This window comes from Primulina huaijiensis, unplaced genomic scaffold, assembly GCF_012295235.1.
Source record: "Primulina huaijiensis isolate GDHJ02 unplaced genomic scaffold, ASM1229523v2 scaffold24871, whole genome shotgun sequence".
Lineage (NCBI taxonomy): Eukaryota > Viridiplantae > Streptophyta > Magnoliopsida > Lamiales > Gesneriaceae > Primulina > Primulina huaijiensis.
Genome location: NW_027356090.1, coordinates 334,670 through 361,984, shown reverse-complemented (window position 1 = coordinate 361,984; position 27,315 = coordinate 334,670). Strand labels below are relative to the sequence as shown.

At 35.5% G+C, this 27,315-nt stretch overlaps 4 protein-coding genes and 1 pseudogene across 4 annotated transcripts; 2 read left to right on the top strand and 3 right to left on the bottom strand.

Moving 5' to 3' along the window:
- Nucleotides 1-70: 70 nt before the first annotated feature.
- LOC140967261 (sucrose synthase 2-like) lies at nt 71-5,526 on the top strand (annotated as a pseudogene).
- Nucleotides 5,527-7,707: 2,181 nt separating this feature from the next.
- On the bottom strand, nt 7,708-10,731 carry LOC140967242 (endoglucanase 17-like). The gene is made up of 8 exons (XM_073427653.1): nt 10,196-10,731; nt 9,760-9,966; nt 9,420-9,620; nt 9,240-9,332; nt 8,949-9,110; nt 8,729-8,840; nt 8,475-8,638; nt 7,708-8,353 (listed from the first exon to the last, which is right to left on the bottom strand). The coding sequence occupies exons 1-8, from the start codon at nt 10,463-10,465 to the stop codon at nt 8,021-8,023; spliced, it is 1,542 nt and encodes a 513-aa protein (XP_073283754.1). The 5' UTR covers nt 10,466-10,731; the 3' UTR covers nt 7,708-8,020.
- A 1,635-nt stretch (nt 10,732-12,366) lies between these two features.
- On the bottom strand, nt 12,367-15,648 carry LOC140967241 (pectinesterase-like). Its single transcript, XM_073427652.1, has 2 exons — nt 14,661-15,648; nt 12,367-13,336 (listed from the first exon to the last, which is right to left on the bottom strand). Exons 1-2 carry the CDS (start codon nt 15,610-15,612, stop codon nt 12,636-12,638), a joined length of 1,653 nt encoding a protein of 550 aa, XP_073283753.1. The 5' UTR covers nt 15,613-15,648; the 3' UTR covers nt 12,367-12,635.
- Nucleotides 15,649-22,627: 6,979 nt separating this feature from the next.
- LOC140967240 (probable pectinesterase/pectinesterase inhibitor 7) lies at nt 22,628-25,148 on the top strand. The gene is made up of 2 exons (XM_073427651.1): nt 22,628-23,743; nt 24,392-25,148. Exons 1-2 carry the CDS (start codon nt 22,699-22,701, stop codon nt 25,078-25,080), a joined length of 1,734 nt encoding a protein of 577 aa, XP_073283752.1. The 5' UTR covers nt 22,628-22,698; the 3' UTR covers nt 25,081-25,148.
- Nucleotides 25,149-25,442: 294 nt separating this feature from the next.
- Nucleotides 25,443-27,315, bottom strand: LOC140967243 (epoxide hydrolase 1). Its single transcript, XM_073427654.1, has 3 exons — nt 26,707-27,315; nt 26,299-26,540; nt 25,443-25,871 (listed from the first exon to the last, which is right to left on the bottom strand). The coding sequence occupies exons 1-3, from the start codon at nt 27,169-27,171 to the stop codon at nt 25,625-25,627; spliced, it is 954 nt and encodes a 317-aa protein (XP_073283755.1). The 5' UTR covers nt 27,172-27,315; the 3' UTR covers nt 25,443-25,624.

Sequence of the window (27,315 nt, the reverse complement as noted above, 5' to 3'; positions counted from 1 at the left end):
TAATTTAACTCAAATTATTCAACTTTTCCTAAAATTTTTATTTCATGGAATATCTTGGAACAAACCTCAATCGGGGTAGGTAAAGAAAGTGGGAGATGTATTGCCAAATGGCGCAAACAGAAATTTTTTGTAATAGAAAAAACCAAATCAGCGCGAAGTTGGCACCTCGGGAGCCTAAACAATCAATCCCCGAAGGACACGAACCAATTCAGGCATTATTATTTTGATCTACTTATCGTAACTTGACGCCGGTCTTGACTGTTCTGATCAATCCCAAAATTAAAACTCGAAAAAGCGTCGCCTTTTCTGTCACGTTTTTGGATTCCATCCACCTGAAGAAACTGGGAATTCGTAGAAATTTCAAGGATTTTGTAGTGCAGTGTCTGTATTGCAATGGCGAGTACGAAACTGGAAAGATTACCTAGCATGAGGGAGACAGTTGACGACACTCTTTCAGCTCACCGCAACGAACTAATCTCCCTGTTTTCACGGTACTGTTGTGATTTTTGGTTTAACATATAAAAAGATTTGGGTACCCGTTTTAGCATGCATTTTTACGGTCTTTCCCTGATAATGAGAAATATTGTCACGGCTTTTCTTGCAATTGATTATAAAGATAGGAAAATGTATCAAGAAATGAAGTTTGATTACTTCATGGTCGGCCGTTTCTCGGGACTTGTTTAGTATCTGATTTGGTTTCTGCTCGTGTGAAGATTTGTGTCGCAGGGGAAAACTATATTACAGCCACGTCACCTGATTGATGAGCTAGAAAACATCTCCAGTGAGGATGCTTCAATGCAGAAACTTAACGATGGCCCCTTCAGTGAAGTCTTGAAGTCCGCTCAGGTAGGTTTCAATTGTACTTTTATTTTCGCTTTAGCCCTGAATGCTAGTAAGAACTAAGTCCGGGTTTTGGTTTCGAGACTGTATTTTCTGATGGGAATTCATTGAAGCTTTGGTTTAGAGAAAATGGTCGAAGGTCAAGGAATAGTATATTTTAATAATCACAGTAACACTTCTGCATTTGTTATGTTATTATATCTCAGAGTAAACACAGCTTTAGGCTAGAGCTCGTAACTTCTTTTTAGTGCTTGTTGGGAACGGTATGAAAAATGTGACCTACACCGGGTGGAAATAAAATCTTATGCTACTATTGTTTAGGAAAATACGCATGGGCATAATTTGCACTTAATTTTCATTATTTGGTTATAAATCTTGTATATAATTTAAATTTTCATACCATGTATATTTGGGTAGCAGGAAGAGTAGAGTATATCATTCCTATCAGGTGGATACAGTATGGCTCATAAGTATACTTTATCAAGGATATATGTTGTCTTGCATTTTGGCAAATCCAATATACTGTAGAGGGAGTAGTTGTCTTGGATATGAATTTATTGATTAAACTTTCTTAATTTTCTATTTTTTCAGGAATAATGTTTGTTTTCTTTAAAATCCTTGTTAGTATAGTTGCCGTGTTATTTTTCTCAACGTTTAGATTTGTGGTCCAACTGTCGAGTATGCTTTTACATTCATTGGGGTCACATACTTTGGCAAGATGTTCTGATAAATATTTTGGATCTCCTACAAGCTTTTGCTACATCATTGAGTGCAGGAAGCTATAGTTGTACCACCTTTTGTTGCTATGGCCATTCGTCCACGACCTGGTGTTTGGGAATATGTACGTGTTAATGTGCATCAACTTAGTGTCGAGCAGCTGAACGTGTCCGAATATTTACACTTCAAAGAACAACTTGTGGATGGGCAGTAAGTGGCATCTATTGTGTTTTATTTCTTTATGAGTGATTTTCTGATCTTATAATGATAGTGATTTTCTAAATGGTTGTAGTCATGATGATCCTTATGTTCTTGAACTGGATTTTGAGCCATTCAATGCAACATTTCCTCGCCCATCTCGATCATCAGCTATTGGAAACGGGGTCCAATTTCTCAATCGTCATCTCTCTTCACTCTTGTTTCACAACAAAGAATCCCTTGAACCATTGCTAGATTTTCTCCGCGTGCACAATCATAAAGGTCATGTAAGTTCAAACATAAGAATAGCCTCTCGGCTCGGCTGCATGATCTTTTTCTTTGAACTCTATAAATAAATTTGTTCCTAGGAAGAGAGTATGATATAGCTATAGCTAATCTGATGTTTAAAGGTGATGATGATGAATGATCGAATACAAGGCATATCCAAGCTCGAGTCTGCATTGGCCAAGGCAGAGGATCATGTTTCTAAGCTACATCCAGATACACCCTATGCTGAGTTTGATTATGAGTGAGTTTCTGTGTATGCATTTGCTTTCAATAAGATACATACGAATTGGAGCAAACACAAGATTTAGTACAAAGGAGCAACTCATTAAAATTTAGCTGAGTGAAACTTGAATTTTTAAAATACATCAAATTTTAAAATTTGTTAGTATCCACAGCCTTTACCCCTGCTGGATCCACCCCTGCGTACAATACTTGTTCATAGATGTTAGATATATGATCCAGATTCCAAGGAATGGGTTTTGAGAGAGGTTGGGGCGACACTGCAGAACGGACCTTGGAGATGATGCGGCTCCTCTCTGACATCCTTAATGCTCCTGATCCATCTACCGTTGAAAAATTTCTTGGTAGAATACCCATGGTGTTTAATGTAGTCATATTGTCAATACATGGCTATTTTGGCCAAGCAAATGTTTTGGGCTTGCCCGACACAGGTGGTCAGGTAATCAGTTTTTTTTTTTAAGTATGCAACGTCTATGATGGCAATTTGTTGTTCCTAAGATCTTTCTTATTTTTTGATTTATACAGATTGTGTATATACTAGATCAAGTACGTGCCTTGGAGAGTGAGATGCTGCAAAGAATAAGACAGCAAGGGATAGATATCACTCCAAGAATTCTTATTGTATGCCTATCTGACTTGATCAGGTTGCCTTTATACTAATACTTTGGCTATGGTTTATCTAGCTTAGATTGTTCTCTCTTATTTTCCAGGTTACTCGATTAATACCCGATGCTAAAGGTACCACGTGCAACCAACGACTGGAAAAGATTACTGGATGCGAGTATTCACATATCCTCCGAGTTCCTTTTAGAACTAAGAATGGCATTCTTCGCCAATGGATCTCGAGGTTTGATGTCTGGCCCTACCTCGAAAAGTTTACTGAGGTAGAGGATGAACCAGTTTTCTTCCAGACTTATTTTCATTAATGATCAAAATATTTCCTTTTGTAGCCGTAAACCATCAAGAACAATAGAAAAAATATTTTGGATCAGACAATTGTCTCGCTCATGAAATAGATATCTTTTAGTTCGGATTGACTTTAATGAGTATTATGTTATATGGATTTAGTGTGAAGCGGTAATTCAGCAACTTAATCTCATTTTAATGATCAGGATTCAGCACATGAAATCATGGCAGAGTTGCAGGGTTTACCGAATCTAATTGTTGGAAACTATAGTGACGGAAACCTGGTGGCATCTCTTTTATCATATAAGATGGGAATCACGCAGGTGATGATTGTGTTTTATCTTTAATAGTTTATTTGATGTAGATCTTCATGGTAAAATTTTGTCTTATTTGCGTTTCAGTGCACTATTGCCCATGCTCTGGAGAAAACCAAATATCCGGATTCTGATATATACTGGCAAAAGTTTGAGGACAAATACCACTTCTCGTCTCAGTTCACTGCCGATATACTAGCCATGAATAATTCGGATTTTATAATCGCCAGTACATACCAAGAAATAGCTGGCACGTATGTTAATAAATTTCACTTTTATTGATCATGTTGATGAATTTTTGTGCATTTGACATAGTTTTTTATAAAACATTTGACATTTAGTTTGAAGTAGATTATTATCTCAACTAATGTTTCTGGTTTTTTGTTTTGCAGGAAGAATACCGTTGGTCAGTATGAGCATCATACGGCATTCACCATGCCAGGTCTATACCGAGTTGTCCATGGTATTGATGTCTTTGATCCCAAGTTCAACATAGTTTCTCCCGCAGCAGATGATACCATTTACTTTCCATATTCCGAAAGGAAAAAAGACTTACGTGCTTTCATCAATCACTTGAAAAGTTGCTGTATGATCCCCAGCAGAATGACGAGCATGTGTAAGCTATTTAAACTTCTCTTTTCTTGAAAGATTCATCGAATTTGAAATGAGGAGGAATGTGGCATTAATATTTATTTTCCATTATGCTGGAAACAGTGGCATATTGAAAGATCAATCAAAGCCTATAATCTTCTCCATGGCGAGGCTTGACAAGGTTAAAAACATCTCGGGGTTGGTAGAGATGTATGCTAAGAATGACAAGCTAAGAGAATTTGCTAATCTCGTGGTGGTTGCGGGGTACCTTAATGTGAAACAGTCGAGCGACAGAGAAGAAATATCAGAAATCGAGAAGATGCATAATCTTATGAAGCAGTACAATTTAGAGGGTCAGATGCGATGGATAATCTCGCAAACAAATAGAGCACGGAATGGTGAACTCTACCGTTATATAGCTGATAATAAAGGGATTTTTGTTCAGGCAAGATTCATCTGTATCGGCTGTAATCTCATCCCATAATACACCGTCATGCTAAATTTTCCTTTCTTTTATAGCCTGCATTATATGAAGCATTCGGGCTCACAGTTATTGAGGCAATGACCTGCGGTCTTCCAACATTTGCAACATGCCATGGTGGCCCGTTAGAAATTATTGAACATGGTAAATCTGGATTTCATATCGACCCATATCATCCTGAAAAGGCTTCTGCCATTATGGCAGAATTCTTTAAAAATTGCAATGAAAATCCGAACTATTGGGACAATATATCTGATGCAGGCCTTCAAAGAATTCAAGAAAGGTATGTCACTTTTGTACAACGCAATAATATAGTCATTTACAGTTCTAGCAACGTAATTCATTACTTTTTTCCCCCTAAATTGCAAGTTTTGCCCTCAAAATCCATCGAGTTGTCCCTCTCTCCCGAACCCCAGGATTCACTCAGACTATTATCATGCTTCTCGTCANTATTCTTATAGGTATACATGGAAGATTTACTCAGAAAGGCTGTTGACATTGGCGGGAGTATACAGTTTCTGGAGACATGTGTCGAAGCTTGAGAGGCGTGAAACTCGTCGGTATCTTGAGATGTTCTACATTCTCAAATTTCGTGACTTGGTGAGTCTCTAACGAGTATGATTCATTTATAAATAGAAAGGAACAAAAGATGTATTGTTAACGTTTATGATTGCCTTTCCTGCGTAGGTGAAATCTGTTCCCTTGGCAGATGAAGAATCGAAGTAGATGGGACGCAATTCTTGCCACCGATCCATAGGTTTTGTTTTCTTTCATGGATAGTCGCAAACGGTGTAAGCTTAAATTGTCCTAGTGTTATTAACCAAAATAAAATGCTTGCTACCTGCATTGTGTTAGAATGACAAATAAATTATAAAGATCATGTATTCAAAACTTTGGTTGATGAGAAAATATGCGTATATGTATATATTTCTGTGTATTTTCTACGAACAATGCACTCTTATAATTCCTTATCTTCTTTTACATCTATTTATTTACAAATGAATGGTATTAACTACGTAACACGTCTGCTGGAGCTTTTGGATCTCCAAAACAAGCACATGCCTCCCTTGGTTCGGTCGCTGCCGGATATGTACTCCCAACTAAATAAACCAAACGATTGAATTTCTCATTAAAATCGAACAAAAGGAAGTGAATCATAACAAAGGCGCATAGAAATGATAAAGTCAAGATGGAAATAATCGATTATTTTTCCAATAGGCCTGGTCATTACAGCAAACAGCAGTCGCATGATAGACGGAAAGTTGGAATATAAAAAAGCAAAAGCATTAGCTCCCCCCCATGTCATGCTTATTCTTCAGAATCCGAATCTGCAATGGGCTTTGGTCCTTCAATACAAGCATGCTTCTTCAACTAATGTTTGAATATTGTACCAAAATCTTTTATCAGTACATAGTTCAAAACCAATAAATGGAATATATATGTAAGTTTTGAGTTCACGTGAAGCAGAATTATTTTATTAAAAAAAATAGTCAAGTATGTCGGGCCTGAAAGCCCGGAATCAAAATGTCCAAACCCCTCGAGTCTTTAATCTTAAATCAAGCCACTGACACACTCCTAAGCTTTTTGACCACGTGATTATCGGTATTTTTACCCGCCAGCCAACGGTCAAATGTTGGGCCCCCCGCCAACGGTCTGATGTTTTATTTTAATTGGAGACACTATTTTCTTTATTCGATCATTTCATTTTGGACACAAAAATCAATAACTCTATAAATTTAGGTTTTATAAGTAGTTTTTTGGGAAAAAAATTTAATAAGGAGAATTGGGTCAACACTCTAGTCAATTTGAATTAAAAAATGACGTCACTTTGTTCGAATAGGCATGAATACAAGGCTGGTATGACAAAATTTTCAGTGAAAAAGTGTATTTTTTAAAATTAAAATTTAGCCATAAATATCGGCTGAAACGCACAAAATTAATAAGAAACGATTTTTCTTTGGATAATACGATTAAAACCATTTTTAAAATAAATGATGAAGTAGGAAGTCATAAAATGTCATCTTTTTCACAGGTTCTTTTTTTAAAAAAAAAAAAGAAAAAGAAAAAGAAAAGGGAAAACATATCCAAATATTTTTTCGAGTTTCAAAAACTTTTTCTAGTCAAAGGAGTACTATGTTTGGAGAAAAAGTAGCGATGGTCCAAAATATACCCCATAATTATNTGATAATTTAGTTAATTAAGAGAATTTTATTTGACAGTCACTATATATACTCCATTTAAATACATTGTAATTTTGATTTTAGAAAAATTTACTATTCTCTTAATTTTATTTTTTTTGTTTTTCATTATGAATGATATTTGGATGAAAATTATCTTTGTTAATTTGAGAGAGCTGTCATTATGTTATAATCATGCAAATTGAAAAATGTTATATAAATAAGTGAATATATTTGATTTATCATTATGATGTATTTTTATTTATTGTGTTTTGATATATTTAGATCAATAAATACTCATAAACAAGATGTTATTTAAACGATTTTAAAAATTATTTAAATTTTCTTAGTATATATTTCATTATTAATCACCCACGTGCATCGCACGTTATCATTCCTAATATATATATATATAAAGCCTAATGCTTTGTTGCTTTTCTAAAAGTGGAAACATAATTACTAACTTTGTATGGCGAAACTTGCGGAAATCATTGTATTATATTATATACAAAAAATTAGTGAAAAATTTCACATAAACTTTATCACAAGGGTTAAAAAAACGAGCTTGAGGATAATAAAAAGTGAAACTTGATTTCAAATTTTTAGTTAATTTTCTTATAAGTAAGTAATATTACAATACAAATTACATATTATGTTTAAAATTGAATCCAACAGAGTTATTAAAACTTGTATAACTTAGTGTTTAAGCTTAATATTTCATTGCGATTTCATGTTTTTTAAAACATTGTGTGGAGCTTTTTTTCCCCTTCCCCGACATCATTGATACTATCTTATGTGTAGGAAAACATTTCTGAAGTAGCCATTTAAAATCGAGCCAGAACAATTAAATTCAAAATATACAATTTTTACAAGTATTAAATTTCTAAATTTATGTCAAGAACAGTGGAAAGCACACACATCAAGTCCCAAAGCAAGAAAAATGCAAAACACAACATACCCAAAAGCAGCGGCTCGGTAACTAATGCAAACAGAAGATGTATATAAATTACATGGACTCTCGTGCCCATCAGACAATGCGCCGTTTCGGGCACGAAAGTCGCATTCATTCCACACAGTTTTACACTGCAAACTGCTGTTATAACATAAACGAACTACTTTTGATAGAAACAACTTTATAATATTACAATTAGTACTGATTAATAACGTGATAATTATAATTAAGTAGTAACAATGGACCTCCACATGCTTAATAAATGTGAGACTAGTGAAATGAAAATCTGGCACAGAATTTTGATGCTTTTTAATCCTTAGATCTGGCCATATGAGTGTGCAAGATAAGACAAGGCTCCAACAAGTGGTGCATTGATGTAAGTGGCTGGTTCGGATTGCTCATAGTCCGACCGTTGATCTGGGAACCGGTCGTTTTGATCCGGCCCGCCCACGACTGCTCCAACCAAGATATTCGGGTTCGGGGATTGAGAATTCATGACGCTGAACCCGGATGAGCATGGAATCTTTGTTGGATATGCAGCGATGGAAGGGAGAGAGGATCCCCTGTGGTGAATCCTTAAAGGATACCTTGGACCATAGCCCACCATGTAGGACATTTTCAAAGGGTTGTCTCCTAGTAAGTAGTCCACCTACACATATTCCCCATGTCAAGAATGTAAGGAGAACTACAATGTAACTGACAGAAGCTTTAATCATCAGTTTAAATTATTATTGTTGTAATATAATTAGTGTCAGGACAAATTTCACAACCTGTTTCTTGGCCAATGCTCTCAGCTTATTTGGTGAGATAATGGTTCCGCCACAATTGACGACTTTTTGAGCAGATGTCAGGTATTTAGCATAGGTCACAAGAAGGAAAGATGTGGATGTTACATACTGCATGTTACCATCACTCATCTTGAATAGAAGACCACCTAGCAAACATAAAATATTTCATTAATTACCACGGATTTAATCAAAAGCACAATTCAAGAAAATGGTGGGTTTTTGTTGAGAAAGTGAACCTGGGGTGTACTGAGAAGAGGAATAAGGGGTCCCTGGAAAAACGGAGCAAATGAAGTTATCTGCATGGCTTTTGTAATCATGGAGAGGCTGAAAGTTTTGGACAAGAAACGCCTGAAGAAAATTGAAACAAAGATATTGTAAAAATAATCAAATGATTATGTAGGATGAATGGAATAAAAAAACTATTGGAAGTAAAAGGTGAATGTGCAAGAAAGACACCTTAGAAACAAGAATTCTGGCTCCAACGTGCTTGTTGTCCCACCCAAATGTGCTATCAGATTCATCAGCTCCAAGGGTCTGTCCATTGGCTTGAATGTAACTCAGATAATTTGGATTCCTGGTAGCTTTATGCAACCAAGCAGCACCCCATAGTAGCTCATCCTTCAGTCCATTCAAATAGATTAAAAAAAAAGATCACTTCATCACTTACAACTCACATTGAGAAGAGGAAAGGAATTATTTACTATTGGTTCTAGTGCCAAAGAGCTTGCTAAAGATTTTTCTTTTTACCTGGTACCCAGAAAAATCACAGTAGTAGGGGCACACAAATTGTCTCAAGCCATTACTGTAGGCACCTCTGTACTTATCAGCAAACTCAAACACCTAGTACAAACCAAATGTAAGAACAGCGGATCAGATTCAATACTCTTACTGCAGAGAACATATTCACAATTTCATAGCATTTTATACCCCCATTGCCCTTCTGGCAAGAATCTTGGAGTAATTAGGGTCACTTTTTCTGAAAACTAAGGAAGCAGCTGCAAGAGCTGCGGCTGTTTCAGCGGCAACCTCCGTGCCTGGAGTGTTTTTGTCAATCTTAAAAACACTTCTTGGAGTGTCCATATCCTCCGGCCTCTCCCAGCAAGCATGATCTTTCCCTGCATCTCCAACCTGCAAAGAATGCATTACAATGTACAGAATCACTCAAGAATCTCATTTCACCCCACCGTTTCTTTTTAGTTTTCGCTCAAAATTTTTTCCCATTTTTGTAACTAACAATGTAGAATGTTGAACAGGAAGAGAAGTAAACCTGAACATAAATGGTGTCTGGATGAGCAGTGGCTTTAAGGAGATAATCCGTGGCCCAGCGGATGGCTTCTTTGGCATTCTGCAGCTCTCCTTTCATAAGCCCACCAAACTCAATCACACTCCATGAAAGCATAGTGGTGGTGAAGGCCATTGGGAAACCAAACTTCACGTTGTCCCCTGCATCATAGTATCCTCCCACCAAATCAACCTGCATTTCACATTTAAACCCAAATCCACCTCAAATCTTTTCAGTTCAACGCAAAATAATCAAAAAATACACCAAACCCACTTCACACTTTTCATCATTCAGACAGAATACTCTAAAAGAACGAACATTTCAGCCATTACAAGAAAAAACACCCCTCCCCCATAAAATATTAAAGAAAATCTACGCATATTGAGATGAAAAGAGAAGAAGAAACAAACAGCAAACATACATGCACTGCAGCACCATCCGAAAGGCCAGAGCTTTTTCTCCAGGTGATTCTCTGGTTTGGGGGGAGTCTCCCCGACCTCTGGCCCTCAAAAAACAAGATAGATTTCGTGAGAGCATCTCTGTAATTGTGAGAAGCATAGCGAGGGTGACGTTGGCCACCGAAAGGGTAGTTCCTCACAGGGTAATAAGCATCGCAGAGAAATTGCAGAGAGCAAATCAGAACGCAGAAGAAAATCAAAGTAACAAAAAAAGAGGGAAAACAAGAAGCCATTTTGTGCCAACCAACCGTCAACTCTCGCAGAGGAACCAGCCAGCATATTTATAAAGCTAAAATACTACTATTGCTCTTACTAGCGTGCTTAGTTGGTTTATGGGGTGAAAAAAGAATGACTTTATTTATTAATTGGATTTGGGTTTACTTTGGCAACGGTAAAGAACGAAATTGACCTATCACGAGAAGTGGCTTTGTTTCCTCGGATTGGACAGTAGCAGTTGCTTGTAATAATCTTCTTTTCTTTTACCCGTTAACGAGACTCCATTCCCGTTTTCCAGGAACTCAACCCCAGATGTCTATGGAAATCCGATGCTCGGATATTCCTAAAATGCCCATATATTTCTTCTAGCATAATTAAAATTTAAAAAACATGTTAGTCACGAGATTAAAATATAAATTTCTCTATAAATATTGTATTAATCTGATGAGTAATTTAGAACACATTATAACTAAATTGCAATTTCTATAAAACTATATATGTATATGTCTATGTATGTATAGTATATATAGCAACCGTATCAGCTTTCAATATAATATATTACAATAATGTCTAAAATTTATCTATCTTATAATATTAACATGGGATCATATCCATACAACATGAACTGAAAATGAACAAGAAAGAAATAACGTGTTGTCGGTTAAAGGGTGTGATCATAAGCATGGGGAGGGTCTAGGAAGTCGCATGTTATAGTTCTCTGAATTTCTCAAAAAGCGTCCAAAGTAGCCCATGCATGTGCGTAGTCGCACTTTAATCAAGAAATTCACTTGCCATGGGATCGGATCAGAGAGGACTTCAGCTTCGAAGATGGTCAGGGGTCGAATCTAATAATTCTCAGATATGAGTTCAACTTAGAATTAAATGTATACACATTCAATTTTTTTTTTTCATTAACAAGTGTTTTTCAAAATTAAATTCATGGAGGCCAATGAAAAAATTTGACGTCAAGATCTCAAATTTTGGACGAGATCTTATATTCCAAATTTTATTGTAAAAAATTCCTCATCCAACTCATGTGGTCATGCCACAAAATCTATAAATTTTTATAATATTCTGATGGATAGTCTAAGACTAAAGGGGTCTAGTCTGCATAAAATAATTCTCAAGATAGATTCCGACATTGATTGGGCAGTGAGAGCTTAGAATGATTAGGGCCTACTATCATGTGCTCTTCTGAGGTCTGATCACATGCCAAAACCATTTTAATCATATATAAATTTTCTTGGTTCAACAATGTGTTGGATTTTTCATCAAAATGTCAGCTTTTTTTGTGCATGATTATAATATTGGACGAGATCATTGAGGTGCGGGGGAGGAAGAGAGCCGCTTTTCTATGTTGTGAATGATTATTGGATGTTTATAATCTACTGTATTTATTCAGTACTACATGGGGTAGTTCAGAGCAGATCGGAAAATTATTGTATTATTTTGTCAAGAATTCAAGTTGTGTGGATGAAAATTGGCTCACATTTGTAATAATTGAATTGGGTTGATCATTCGATTGATTCATGCAAAGCAATGACACAGTTCGAGTTAGAGCTACTTATGTCTAGTATGATCATAATTATATATATGCCAACAATTTCATACAAGCGGTTAATTAGCAAAAAACAAACTGCTCCTAGAGGAAGATTCTTGGGTGTGTCACAGCGGTTAGAGCCTTAAGCCATTCATGATTCTGTTAGGTCGTCTTTGGGCCAACAGGTTAGCCCTATGAAACAAGTAGATGGGAGAAGGTCTCCGAAAGCTCTCATTCCAGCTTCGGGAACTCTAATGTATCTTTCATCGATCATAGAAACAAGAAGAGCGGCTCCAAGCCCATTCCAAGGGCTTAACTTAACTGACAGCCAGAGATTCGGGAATATATATTAGAAAACTGAGATGCTGGTCTCATATGTAGACTGATTTGATCAAACGCTCATTTATATATCACTCACTCACTCACTCTATTACATTATATATGTTGAGTTGATAAGGGACTTTTACTACAACTATGAGCGGAATTTATTTAACGGTCGATTCCAGTGCCGAATTAATTTGTGTAAAGATGATCTCTTACCCGAATCCGATCTTCGGTTGAGAAGAAAGTCGAATAATAAATAACGTACAAAGCTTTATCCATTAAACGATTCCACATTCACTGGAATCCAACAACAACCGTAAAACTCAACTCACTGTCAGATTTGAAGTGAACGGAATCCCTGTAGCCGGCACCCATTGACTCGCCTGAATAAAATTCCCGGGAGCAAACTGAGCTGCCTCAGTCGCATTGGTAATAACCCGGTAACCTGGCCATGTCACTCTAGCACTCGTATTTGAACCTGGCCCCCGATTCTGATATTCTCCATAATAAAGAAAACTCACCGAGGAATTCTGATCCCATCGCAACCAGCCCGCAGGATCTACAAGGCTTTCCATTTTTGCAAGCATATAGACAGTCCTGGAATATAATTTCCAGGGCCTGCCAAGGTAAGTTCTGAACTGTGACAAAACAGGAAGCAAATCGGCAGCAGCCGCAACTTTTCCGTAATGGATCGAAATCCCGGTGTTCTGATTCGGGTCTTCTCTTCCCTGAGCGGTGAAAACGTTCTGTTGCTTCGGGTTCGGTTTCCGGGCGTATAAACTGCAGTTTTGCAAGACGACCGCGGCGTTCCCGAAAATGAAGTCGATTGTTCCATAAACGTCGCATTCGCGGTAGAATTGTCTGAGGGAGTGTACGTAGAGAGTGTCTTGATACCCGATGAAGCGGCATTGGTAGAAGGCGGAGAAATCGGCGCCACTGCGGAGGGCTACGGCTTGGTGTTTATCTGGGCCGGCGTAGTTTTCAAAGCTGATGCCTTTGGCTATGAATCCGTTTCCGACTACAGCTGCAAGAAAGAAAGGGATCAAACGATATGAGATTTAATTATTTGCAAAAGCAGAATTGAGAAATTAATTACAATTTCATGTCTGAGAAATACATAATTAAGTACGATTCTTGCATGCATGCAGAAAATACATAATTAAGTACGAATTCTTGCATGCATGCAGAAAAACAAATGAGCAGTATCTATATGTGTGAAACTGCTTTTTTGATATAAAAATTATTATTCTTTCATTAGTTAGGTTGGCTAAAAAATTTGTGTCACAAAATTGATTCGTGAGATAATCTCATAAAAATTGTTGTGCTTCTTAATTATGTCAATTGTCCACGTTGTCACCACGTAACACAATATATATTATAAGATCCTAATTGTGATTTAAAACTTTAAATAAGTAATTAAATCAAATTATTCATTAAAGTTCAAAATATACACATTCGAGGTCAAATTCAAGGTAAGTGCTATACTGAATGGACGTGACGACTCCCTCACCTAAAAATATATGGATCTTACTTTTCTACCAATATTTTATCGGAGTTGAAAATATATTAATATTTCGATATTATGTATATTGGTTTTGATTAAACATGGGTATAAAAAATATACAAGTTAGGATCATATAACACATGATTAATATATACAAGTATTAATAATTTTATAAATTAAATTATAACTTTATCAAATTTTGTTTATATATATAATGTTGTCTTTTTAAATAGTTAATATATATGTTTCAAATGAACTTTAAAACAGCAAACTCAAGTATTTAGGTCATTATATGATATTCAAAAAAAAATATTTAGACAATTGAAATGTTTTATAAGAAATTATTACAACAAATTGAGTTAATATTTTTATAAAGCGACGATACTACAAAATAGGTTGTTACATAAATTGATTATACAATTGAGGTAAATTTTCAATCACAAAAACTCATATGAAACGTTCTCACGTGTCAATTTTGTGAGACAAATGTTTTATTTAAGTCACCCGTGAAAAGTATGAATTTTTTTTATAAAAATATCACTTTGATTATAAATATGAGTAATGTTGATTCGTCTTACGAATAAAAATAAAGATATGTGAAATCGTTTCATCAATACCTACTCATGTCATGAATACGGTAACTTTAAAAGCTGTGATGCAATTAATTAATTAGATTCATTCACTCCACATGCACTTCAGGCTTCAATGCATTCATAAGAAACTACAAGGAATAAATGGGTTCCTATTAACACTTTAAATTCTCATTATATTTTTTCCTTAGTTTTATATTATGAGAAATTAATTAAATGAGAAAGGATAATTAATCTGGAGAGAAAGAACTGACCGAAAGTAGAAGATTGGAAGGTAGTCCATCCATCAACCACACTCCGATTGCCCTTTATCCATGTTTTCTCGATTCCATCTCCCAAAAGCATTATCATCTTCTTCGAACTCCCGATGTCGATGTACTCAAAATACGCTCCAGTTTTTATGTATATCACGAACCTTGTGTTGCTGTTGCTCGGCGTCGCGTTTAATGCAGCATTAATGGTGGTGAAGTTGCCGCTGCCGTCTTTCGCCACCACCAGATTCACCTGAGTTTGGTTCGTTGTCGTCTGCAGCAATCTCCGGTCTTTTCGGGTCAGCCATGTGGGGAAACCGTCTCTTATTGTTCCATACTCAGGGAACTCCTGCTGCAGTAGGGAGCGGGGTTGTTTTTTCTTTGTCTCTCTCTTCTTCAGCTTCTTGACCATGGCCAGGCAGTTGCTGAATTGCTTTGAGATTCTTCTCACCCTGCCTTCGATGAGTTTCCGGGTGTCGTTCTTGCTGTGTGCGAACCCGTCGAGGCAGGTGGCCTGATTCGTCATCGCGCCGCTGAGCAGCGTCAGCAAGTCGTCGTAGTAATTTGTGGTGGACGAGTTGCTGGTGGATAAGTCGGCGAGGACCTTTATCAGCTGGGAGATTGTGCTGGAGAAGAGCTGGAGGCAATCGTCGAGAGCTCGTAGGTCAATGGGCTCGAGCTTCTTTGCGAGTTTGCGGCGGATGGCAGAGCAGTTGGAGGCGGATTCTCTGATCTCCGTCATGGTCTCGTTTACGGTGGCGGAGATGATTTCGGGGAGCGTTTTCCGGTGGTGGTCTGGTATGGACGCGACGGTGTTGGCGCATAGCTCGGGGTACGATGTATTCTGGCATGTGGAATCAATTGTTGGGGTGTCGGAGTAAGTTTGAGAAACACCGGGGCGTGCAATGAGTATGAATACTAGAAAGGCCGATAGAGGCAGGAGTTTGGAGTCCATTCTTTCGGGACTTTGAAAATTGAAGGGGTCAGTTGAGTGAGATTATTTGGGCCTTTAAATACTAAAAAAATTGTATTAATTATTCGATCCCCAATCTTAAAAAAATATTTAAAATTTAGCTTTTGTTTCACCAAAATTTTCGATACGTACTATTTTTAAATTGAGTAGGTCTCATGTGATACCGTCTCACACAAGTTTTTGTCTTTTAAATTTTAATCATCACGGTATAACAAAGGATTTTTTTGTCATATTACACTTACTTTGTCTTACATGTTTAAATTTTTACACTTACAAAATATTTAAGTATCGAATTCACAAAATAAAGGTGATATAAATATAAAAATCTCGTATATAGACATCTATCATATTTAGCAATATTGTTTCCCATATTTAATTAGGGGTCTTCTAATTAAATAACTATTAGAAATATACCAAACTATTTTAATATAAGCACTCAATAAATAAAACTAAAATTGGCAAGTTGTTCGTTAATTGTTATTTCTAATGATTTTTTTAATCGGTGAAAAAATATAAACAAGTTTATATTATTGAGACGGTGGTAATGTCAAAATATTGCTTCAACACAAAAACATCTATAAAATTGTCTCACATATCAATATTGTGAGACGGATCTCCTACCCGACTCATGAAAAATATTATTTTTTATATCAAAAATATTATTTTTGATTCCATATATATACATGATTGACTAATCTCATAAATATAAATCCGTAAAACTCTTCGAGGAGAAACCTATTCTTGTCGCATCAAATAGGATAAGCTCGATAACGACTTCAAATGCACTTCGATGATAACCAATGGTCTTAAATTTTTTTGTTTCAGTATAAAATATGGAATGCTTTTTAATAGTCAACTCCATATTTAATCATGTAAATATATACAATTCAGATATTTTAAAATATGAGAAAATTCTAGCATGTATGACGCTACATTAAAAATAGATCATTATTATTATAATACATAATCATGTGATAATTTTGCCCTAAAACGTGTTTCAGCCCGTATAATACATAATTTTGACCACAAATTTGCGGATCTGATAAAAAGAAATTTATTTAATTACTTAGCATTAACTTGTTTAAAAAAAAAGCATTAACTTAATTTCTACCGTTGAAATTGAATAATAAATTCGATTTATTTATTATTTTATTTTGATTATCCTTTCAGGCTTCTATTTCCATGTGCATTTAATAGTCGTCTCTGCTCGGTTTCAATAATGTAATATAAGGAAATTTCAACCTTTGCAAGAGCAATAAATATATTTATACCTCGAAATTTGCAAAGTCAGAGTTGAACATTATAAACTTGGGAGGGATTAGATTAGCTTTCATCCGTNAAAAAAAGAAATATAGATCACCATGCACAAGCCGAAAGATGTTCAAGATTTGCCAAAATTAAATTCTCAAGGGTTCGGAGTATCACACAACCAACATAAACAAATGTTTGCTTCTTTTTTTTTTTTTAGCATCGAGAATTAATCTGATCGGATGCAGTAAATAAGTCGAGAACATGGTGCAGCAACAAGTGGATCCAAAATATTATATTATTAATAAGATCCAATCTAGTCGTCTAATCAATTTTTTTAGTTCGTTTATCAATACAGTATCACAACTATCAAACAACAATATCAGAAATCTCCTATCCAAAATTTATTTTCGTTATTTACTAAATAAATAATTTCGAACATAGTGTGAAATTTTGGTAGTTAATAATTAAATTAATTTCTGAAGTCTAGTGCACTCATATTTTATATCCGTGAGATCGTCTCGTAGGATTTTTTGTACGTAATTCATTCAGAAACTTATATTGTGTTCATGCATGCATGCATGCTGTTAACAAGCTGTAATGAATTAATATACAGTGAACAAGTCGATCGGATAAAGCGGCGGAAATACTGAATTCCTCGTGCTGGCTGTGTAAACCATTTATTCAATAACAATATTTAGCAATACACGTTAAACATAGTCGATCGAATCACGCAAAAATAAGTTTTACTTTCAAGAGTTTAGAATCTCGGGCCAAAAATATTATAATAATGTGATATATATGTTTAACAATGAACGTATGACAATTGACACCACGAGGTTTGCTGAGCACGAGGAGAATTGGCCTCGATTGTCTGCTAATTAAGTTCATACTAATAAAAAAATATCATATGTTCTTTCCTGACAGAAAGTTCTTTCCACACGGCCCAAACCACACACAACACGCTTCCAGCAGCTCATCCAAAGATACACAATTCGACACTTCCAAAATAATCACCAAGAAAGTACCATGATGTCTTTGATACAATACCTTACCAAAAAGGTTCATACATGTTTACTACTCGAGTAGAAGAATAAAGAATGACATGTATTTGCCAAATGAGAATAGAATAAAGAGCACATACCAGTGACAGGAACATGGTGTCGGGCTAAGTTTAGTTCAGTTGCAATGTAGTCATGAGCAAATCCACCGCAGCCGCAACTTTTCCATAATGGTTCGAAATCCCGGTGTTCTGATTCGGGCCTTCTCTTTCCTGAGTGGTGAAAATGTTCTGTTGATTCGGGTACGGCTTCCGGGCGTACAGACTGCAGTTATGCAAGAGTAAATTTCAGGGTTTATTTCCATACAATTGAATTTCAGGGTTTATTTCCATGCGCACTAAATTTCTAACTCATACAAGAGTGATAAATAAATTATCAATATTAGCAATTAGTCAAAGTTGAACGTTAGAAACGGCTGTAGAGGAAATCTCAGCCTCATTTTCGAAAAAAAAAGGATCATTAGCTTGAAATAATTTGGTTAAAATTAGATATGTCATTCATATTAAAAGTCTGTTAGATCGGATAGTGTGAACTTAATTATTTATGCACATACTTGAAGATTATATGGTTCATATTTTGGAAGGTTTTTTGCTTATTAAAGCCAGCATTTGTGTTTCAGGTGGTTGTGAGATTTTAGCTTAGTCTTTCTCTCCCATATATTATTTCCTATTATTCAATAACGATAGTTTTTCATAGAAAAAAAAAGATATGCGTTCTGATTAAAATAAGGAAAAATTAAATTTTTTTTTATCTTGTGTGTATTTTTTTTAATCATTTTTTGTTCATCTGCTATGTTTATTATTAGTATTATTTTGACAATTTCATGAATCCTTTCTGACGTGTATAACATGAATGCGATTAGGGTCATATCAGCAATTTCGATGAAAAAACGTCTAAAATTGCTAAGAATTGAAATATATATAAAATGTTAAAACTGAAATCTGATCAAATAGATTACCAAAATCAAAATAAAGGAAACTTCCATGAACAAAAGACGATTTCCCTTAAAATATATAATTCAAAATAATGTATTGTTGATTCTTTGCAGCTACCACAACATGGGATATATTCATTTCCGACCCATTTGTTGTATTTGCATGGGAATATCTGTATTTTTTTTAATTCTATTTAAATATTAATCCTTCTTTTGGTTTTATTTTTACAGTGTATAATATCAACTAAAAGTATTTGTAACATTCAAGAGAAAAAAATTTACAATTTAATGATGATGCTAATTGTAATTATTAATAGAATTATTTGTTATGATTGTGTATATACTCTCTTGATTACAATATGTTGAATAATGTAATATAGCCCACCATAAGTCGAAAGTTCAAGATTTGTGGAATTATAAATTTCTCATGGGAATTGTGTGATTTTACAGTTGAGAATATAATCATACAAATATATAATTATAATTCGAAACCCACGGGTGTAGTAACAACAAGATCCAAAAAAATATAAAATTATTAATTAGATTAGATCTCAATACTTAAATTACTTTCAAACTTGCTTCATTAGAGTGTAATTATCAAAGATTAATGGAATCAAGTTCATTTATTAATGTGAATAGAATGCAATGCATGGTATACATTAAAACTGAACTTCAACGAATATAAGATTACGCGGCGGAACAATTCAATTTCTCGTGCTTGTGTGACCCATTAATTCATTGCTAGCTGCCTTCACTCGTTGTACGTTGGCGCTCGTAGTCGATAACACATACCCAGAAATGAACTCCCGATATTTCGATATCGACTAATACGTATTCATGTACATGCCAGCATATGCTCATTATCTTTGCGAGTTAGCTAGCTAGTTTCCATCTGATTATTAGAACAATGAGCTAGGCCGACTCTTCTAGTATGAAGACGTACGAGAGAATATCTAGCTAGTTTCCATCTGATTATTAGAACAATGAACATATGCGTATTCATGTACATGCCAGCATATGCTCATCTTTGCGAGTTAGCTAGCTAGTTTCCATCTGATTATTAGAACAATGAACTCGGGAAAATCATTTTTGTTGTAGTTAAGGGTGAGGTGGGCTAGAGTTCAACCGACCGGACGAGGCGAAGCGATAGCTCGACCATAACTTGTACATTGGCCTTGTGTGTGGCAATTTGTTGCATATATCCGAATCGAGAAGCATTTATCGATATTCCTAGCTAGTTTTTTTCCTCTCAAAAGCTGTCACGCAATGAAAGGATCTATATTTGAACCTAACAAATATTAAGTAAAGTTTTACATATTCTATTTTTTTTTCCCGTTAAATTGATGATGATATATTAAATAACAGAATATCTTTTGGAATATATAATTAATACATTTCCTAGCTACACTACTGTTAATTAGAAGTTAAATGTGAATATATCCAGCTGGGGTTAAATAATAAATAAATCCACGTACGCTCCGCTCCATGGCTTCAACTGAACCAGCTCTATCTTCTGTAATAAAATATGTTGAATAATTCAACACGATGCATATGATTCGAGATCTTTGACTTCAATGAGGTAATAATCAGTAAACTATGAAGCGTCGGTGGTTTGTTTTGTACAACAAAAGACAAAAACACAAGGAACCACCGAAACAAAGTCAATTACCAACTATTCCAGCCAGCCTGTCAAGTGTAGAATTTTTTAAGCACCCCGGTAAATTTTTTTTTTTTCGACATAAAAAAGAAGATAAAACTACATTTTTTTAGAAATAATAATAATAATATTAAAAAAAATTAAATATTCATAAAAAAAATTAAATTTTCATAGAGTAAAAACTTATTATATTTCTAAAGTAAAATTTTGAGTTTGCTTTCTATTGATCGACAAGAAGCTACCATTTCCGTGTTAGTACATGCAGAAGTTTGGTTTTGACTATGACCATGTAAGAAAATCAAAGTTTATTGTAAACTACACATAGCAAATCTTGAAATCAATATAAAATAATATAAAATACACTCTAGTTATAAGCTAATTTATGAGCTAGTTAAGCACCCATTACCTACAAACAACAATCCATTGATATTCTTTGTTTATTAATAATTATTTTGCCCACACACACACACACACACACATATATATATATATATATATATATGAAATGTGAATATATATATAATTTTAGAGAGAACCCGCATATTTTATCCTGTAAATTTGTCACTTTTTGACTTTGATACTTTATATTATCAAATTTCAGTTTAAATCTTGAATGTTCAGGTTTTTTTTGCAATTTTAACCTTTTTTTTTTTGAAAATACTGATATGATACTATGCTTGCTAGCTCCACATCAACGTTGAATTGTTGTCACATCAGCGTCACATCGAAAAGTGAATAAAATTGCTTAAAAATAAAGATATTAGACTAAAACTGAAATTTAACAACATAAAATACTAAAATCACAAAGCGACAATCATACATAACTAAAAAAAACAATTTTCACATTTTTAAAACACATGGTATTGTCACTCAGAGAAAAGTTTAGTATCAATCTCATTTATCTCTCTTTGAGACAACCCATACATGGACTCTTCAATTTTTTAAAATATACGCACTATGCTTAGAGTTATTTGTTTATATGACTTTAAATAATAATAATAATAATAATAATAATAACTTTACTTTACAACGCCGAATTCCCAACCTAAACGCCGCTGAAGCTTTGGAAGTTTTTCTAGCACAATTCTTACTTGCTATATATGGCTGATTGTAATTTATTTTCCAAATAGACTCTTTTTCCTTTAATAATATATATCTTTAATACTAATAGGATGGATATATGTCAAATTGAGGATTCCCTTGTGTATATTACTATACATGATATATTTAATTAATAATTATGCTCATCTGCTCAGCAGGTATTTTTTGAAATTTTTAACCCAAATAATAAATCATTGGTGGACTAATTTGAACTGCTTTTAATTTTTGTATTAAAATATTCATTTCCTTGACTATAAAACCAGCACAAATAAAAGAATTATTAGTGTTAAATAAACTCAAATATGTTTAAAAAAAAGTTTGAAATATTCCCTTTATTTATCAGCCAAGATTTTGGTTTATACATTTTTCAGTTCTCAGTTATTTACTTACTTGATGTCAGCTAAATTATAAGTCATGGAATAATATATATCACACTTAAATCACTAATTATCCTTAAAATTTTGGTAAAATCTATAAATTAATGAACAATGTCTAGTGTTCTAGACCACTTACCAGAAAAAGTCCAATAACATAACACAAAAACAAACAAGTTACTTCCACAGTTCCAGTCCAAATAATGCATTAAATGTCGTTCGAGATCTTAACGCGTTTTCAAGACAAGCCGAACCCGAAGCATTCGTTTGACTTTCAAATTCAAATATTACTAAAAAAACATTATTTATTTATAAAGAAAATGGAGAGAAAATTAAATATGACTAGAATATGGTTATATAAAATTAAACTTTTAATCTTAAATTTATTATATTAATCTTTTATCTATTTTTTGGCTGTAGAGTTTTTTTTTTTTTTTTTTTGAAAGGTTGGCTGTAGAGTTTTAAAGTTATACTAAAAATTTATAAATACATTTTTTTTTATTCATACGTATAAACTAAACACGTCTAATTGGTGATATTTAATACCAAAACTACAAGCATCCGGCTCTTTACAAGCTTGATAACAGTTATAGGTGGAGTACTTCATCAATTAGCCAGTCTCAACTATAAATATACCATAGGAATTATTTCGATTCATTTCCATTTCAATATCTTCTCGATCCAATCTGCTCAATGGCCAAAAGTGTTCGATATTCTCCGATATTTAATGATATATTCTTCATTTTTTTTTTATTTCCACTTCTCCTTTTCTTCCTATCCTCCGCAGATACTTCTCTGTCAAAACCTGTAGCACCTTCAACCTTGTGCAAATCCACTCCAGACCCTTCTTTCTGCAACACCGTGCTTCCATCCGGTAACTCTTCGTCTAATGTCTACGACTACGGCAGGTTCTCAGTTCGTAAATCTCTCTCCTCCGCTCAAAGATTCCTTTCCCTGATCATGAAATACCTCGGCAACTCCAAGAACTTGACCACGACTGCAATCCGTGCTCTTCAAGACTGCAAGTTTTTAGCAGAATGTAACATAGATTATTTAACAAGTTCTTTCGAAACCGTAAGCCGAAAATCCGGATTCCTCGACGTACTCGAAGCTGACGATGTTCAAACACTCCTCAGTGCAATCTTAACCAACACGCAGACATGTATCGACGGGCTCCAGGCGACAGCTTCCGCCTGGAGTGTCCGGAAAGGCATTTTGATGCCTCTTTCGAATGACACGAGGCTGTATAGTGTTTCTTTAGCTTTGTTCACAAAAGGTTGGGTGCCGAACAAGAAAAAGAACAATCCCGCCATCAAAGACCCTAAAAGGAAGCATCTGCGAATTCAAAACGGGCGGTTGAACCTGAGATTTTCTTCCTCGAAAAGCCAGGAAGTTTTTCGGACAGTGAATAACAATAACAGGAGGCTGCTTCAGAATCAGACAAGCAGCGATGGAAGTGACCAGGTTCTGGTTAACGATATTGTGGTCGTGAGCAAGGATAACGGAACTGGGAACTTCATGACGATTAACGATGCTCTGAATGCGGCTCCGAATAACACAGATGCGTCTGTTGGATATTTTCTGATATATATTACAGCGGGTTTGTATGAAGAATATGTTTCCATTGGGAAGAACAAGAGGTACGTGATGATGATCGGTGATGGGATTAATCAGACGATTATTACAGGAAATCATAGCTTTGTTGATGGCTGGACGACGTTTAATTCTGCCACCTTTGGTAAGTTTATCAATAGTCTCGTGAATTGAATAAATAATATATATTCTAATAATAATTATTATTTAAGAAAACATTTTGTCTGACAATTGATTTATTACCCTAGGCGAATGTCTAAATTAGTCGTACGAGCTCAAGAGGCCATGAAGAAATGAAAAAATTAAATACATTTTAATTTCAAGATTTTATAGTTAAGATGTTTTGGGAATTTTCTAGAATACATTTGAAATGTTTCTCCTAGATTTTACTTAATGGATAATCAATATATTATATCCATTTTTATTAAACTGTGAAAAGATATTTTGGGATGAAGTGAGATGATTTTATGCTGCATGGAGAGAAAAACTCTCAATAAAATCTATAATATTTTTTTGTTTTCAAGTGATATGTTGACGACAACAGTGAAACGCTACCCCACAAAATGAGTAGGTCAATTACTTGTACATGGCCCCCAATAAAGAAACAAATTGGAATCTACAAAAAGAATTTTTACAATACACCATCGAAAAAGAAAATTATTTCTATATTTTTTTGTTATTCATTAAGCTGATTCAACACGATATACTGCTTGCTAGATTCTTGATCTTCAGATGCCAAAAAAAGATTCTTGATCTTCCATCACTGTTAATTCTTTCCTTGTCAATCTTTCAGCTGTGGTCGGAACAGGCTTCGTCGCGGTGAACATAACATTCCGCAACACAGCCGGCGCAATCAAGCACCAAGCCGTTGCGGTTCGCAATGGGGCTGATTTATCTACATTCTACAACTGCAGCTTCGAGGCCTACCAAGATACACTCTACGTCCATTCACTCAGACAATTCTACAGGGAATGTGACATCTACGGCACAGTAGATTTCATATTCGGGAACGCAGCAGTCGTTTTCCAGAATTGCAACATGTACCCCCGATTACCTATGTCCAATCAATTCAACGCCATCACGGCTCAGGGCCGAACCGACCCAAATCAGAATACGGGGATTTCGATCCAAAACTGCACGATCCAGGCCGCAGACGATTTAGCTAATAGTACTACTAATATCAAAACTTATCTAGGTAGACCATGGAAAGAATACTCAAGAACAGTTTATATGCAATCTTATATTGGGAGTTCGATCAATCCGGCGGGGTGGAGCGTGTGGTCGGGGGATTTTGCATTGAACTCGTCGTATTATGCGGAGTATGATAATAGGGGGCCTGGATCGAATACATCTAGTAGAGTGAATTGGCTTGGATTTCATATAATCAATGCTACTGATGCTGTTAATTTCACGGTGTCTTCTTTTATCATGGGACAAGATTGGATTCCTCAAACTGGGGCGCCATACAAAAATGGACTATAGCATGCGAGATTCTTGTAGTATTTCAGCCTTTATTTTTTGTTCATTGATTCCAAAAATTCTAATTGTTTATCTACACTGTATTAACAAGAAATATACATCGGTATTCTTCATGCACAACTTTGTTTTTATCGATATCATAATTAGGTTTCAATAGTTAATGATGAAGCAATCCAGAAAACATTATTTGTCGTAATAAAAGATATGAAAATAAACGACCTTATTAAAATCTTGATCTTAATATGCGATCACGAGCTTCTTGACCTAATGTTCCCAAATATGTGATGTGAGTCATCTCGAGTTCAAGATGAGATCCGTAAAATTTAAGCTCCACTCCCCATACTTCAAAAGAAAATACTCTCGAATGAGTGGCCACCACCAATTTCTCTCTAGCATGGTAATATATTTGTTAAACCATTGAGATGAACTCTTAAATACATCAACCCAGCCATAAATGTTTGTTCCTTATGGATATTGTCGTATGCAAGTTTGAAATAAACTTCACTCTGTTTATCCAGATCGACCACAAGATTACAAGAAAAACCAGTTAAAACTTGTTGACGAAGCTGTAAATATGTTCACTGGTTTCCTCTGGTTTTTCCTGGTTGATGAAATGAGCTACTCCTTCCATGATAACCAATTCTTGCAAGAAGGGCACATTTCGTTTGAAGCCACCGCCGTGAATGTATTCCTTTACACCAGGGGTATTGTAAGTGAGGTCAAGATCACCAACAATGAATTTAACAGGAACTTTTATTTGCACCCCTGTCCACGGAGCTGTTAGCTCCCAGTTTCTACATAATTCCAGGAAAAAAATAAATGAATATCTAGAAAAAAACAATAATTCATTCTACAAAGAAAATAATAAATCCTAGCGTTAAAAACCTTAAGCATTCCGGTCAATGCGACTAAATGGACAAGAAATCCTGAATTTGTTGATACTTCATCGACTTTCATGAATGACAGATAGTAAAACAATGAGGTGCGGTGTGGGGGCGGTGCAACATGTCCTTTTAAATGGCATACTTAGAGAATGTATCATATTTCTATCAATATATACATGAATCAAGGAGCACAGCAAACTATAATCTAGACATTTAGAAGAACAGAGTGAGGGTGATCCATTGGAAAAAGAGAGATGCATATAAAAGGATCCCACCAATTCAAACTGAAGAAAGCCTACAGCTTGTGAGAAGATAGCAAATGCCGAGTTAGACTTACAAGTCCATTGCTCGATAGTAGTTCAATCCACCCGTGAAACCGGTTTGGTCAAATTTGCTAGCATAGTATTGAACGTCTTCTTCTGATAACCAAGAAGGCATTGAGATCGGCTTGGTAGGTGAACCCCCAAATCCCACTGATTTAGGAACACGAAGAGGAGTTGGGTTCCGTGTTGTTAAGAATTTCTTGATCAATCTTACAGTATCAACACGAGCAAACTCTTGTTCCGCTTCTCCTGGTTCCTAGACAAAGAGACCAATGCGTCGTCTAACCAAAATATGTATATTTTAACCAATTGTGAGTATACTACTCTCCGTTGATTAAAGATTAGAGTCAAGGTTGACATGGCTAATGTTCTCGTTTGCCGCAGAAGCCAAAATAGAGTAAACGGGAGTCAATTCTCAGTACCTGAAATCTGCAAATATAGTAATCCTCTCCGAGCATCGCGCGCATAGACTCCACAGGCTTCCTCTTCGGATTCCTCGGCTGAAACACAACGCTCATATTGACCAAAGCCTTTATCCTATCCGGGCGTAACAAGCAAACGTACCATGCTATAACAGCGCCCCAATCATGGCCAACCAAGAACACGCGGTCCAGTCCCAAAGAATCAAGCAGGCCCACCAAGTCCCCCACGATATGGAACACCGTGTAGCTGGTGGCGCAGGGCGGCGAGTCCGTATCGCCGAATCCTCGTAGATCGGGGGCGATCGCGCGGAAGCCTCTGGAGGAGAGGTCTAGCATCTGGTGGCGCCACGAGTACCAGAGCTCGGGGAAGCCGTGGACGAAGAGAATTGCTGGGCCCTCCCCGATTTCAGCAACGTGCATGTTGATACCGTTGGTTTGGATGATTCTGTGTTGGATTTTGTCCATGATCGAGGTTTTGTTTCTTTGGATTCTTGACTGTGATTACTGAAGTGATATCTGCTGGATTATATTAAAGATGGGATTTTGACCTTATCGTTTGTCTTCCTGCTTGATTTGCCTAGGGAACGGTGATGCGATCATTGATTGAAT

Coding starts and splice junctions, on each gene's coding strand:
- LOC140967242 (XM_073427653.1), bottom strand. CDS start 10,465: ATGGCTTCTTGTTTTCCCTCTTTTTTTGTTACTTTGATTTTCTTCTGC. Junction 9,967..10,195: donor CGGATGGTGCTGCAGTGCAT/GTATGTTTGCTG, acceptor TGTGAAATGCAG/GTTGATTTGGTGGGAGGATA. Junction 8,639..8,728: donor CTCTTCTCAGTACACCCCAG/GTTCACTTTCTC, acceptor TATGTTTGCTAG/GTGGTCTTCTATTCAAGATG.
- LOC140967241 (XM_073427652.1), bottom strand. CDS start 15,612: ATGGACTCCAAACTCCTGCCTCTATCGGCCTTTCTAGTATTCATACTC. Junction 13,337..14,660: donor CTTCCAATCTTCTACTTTCG/GTCAGTTCTTTC, acceptor TCTTTCTTGCAG/CTGTAGTCGGAAACGGATTC.
- LOC140967240 (XM_073427651.1), top strand. CDS start 22,699: ATGGCCAAAAGTGTTCGATATTCTCCGATATTTAATGATATATTCTTC. Junction 23,744..24,391: donor GTTTAATTCTGCCACCTTTG/GTAAGTTTATCA, acceptor TCAATCTTTCAG/CTGTGGTCGGAACAGGCTTC.
- LOC140967243 (XM_073427654.1), bottom strand. CDS start 27,171: ATGGACAAAATCCAACACAGAATCATCCAAACCAACGGTATCAACATG. Junction 26,541..26,706: donor ACTATATTTGCAGATTTCAG/GTACTGAGAATT, acceptor CTCTTTGTCTAG/GAACCAGGAGAAGCGGAACA. Junction 25,872..26,298: donor TACTATCGAGCAATGGACTT/GTAAGTCTAACT, acceptor GGAATTATGTAG/AAACTGGGAGCTAACAGCTC.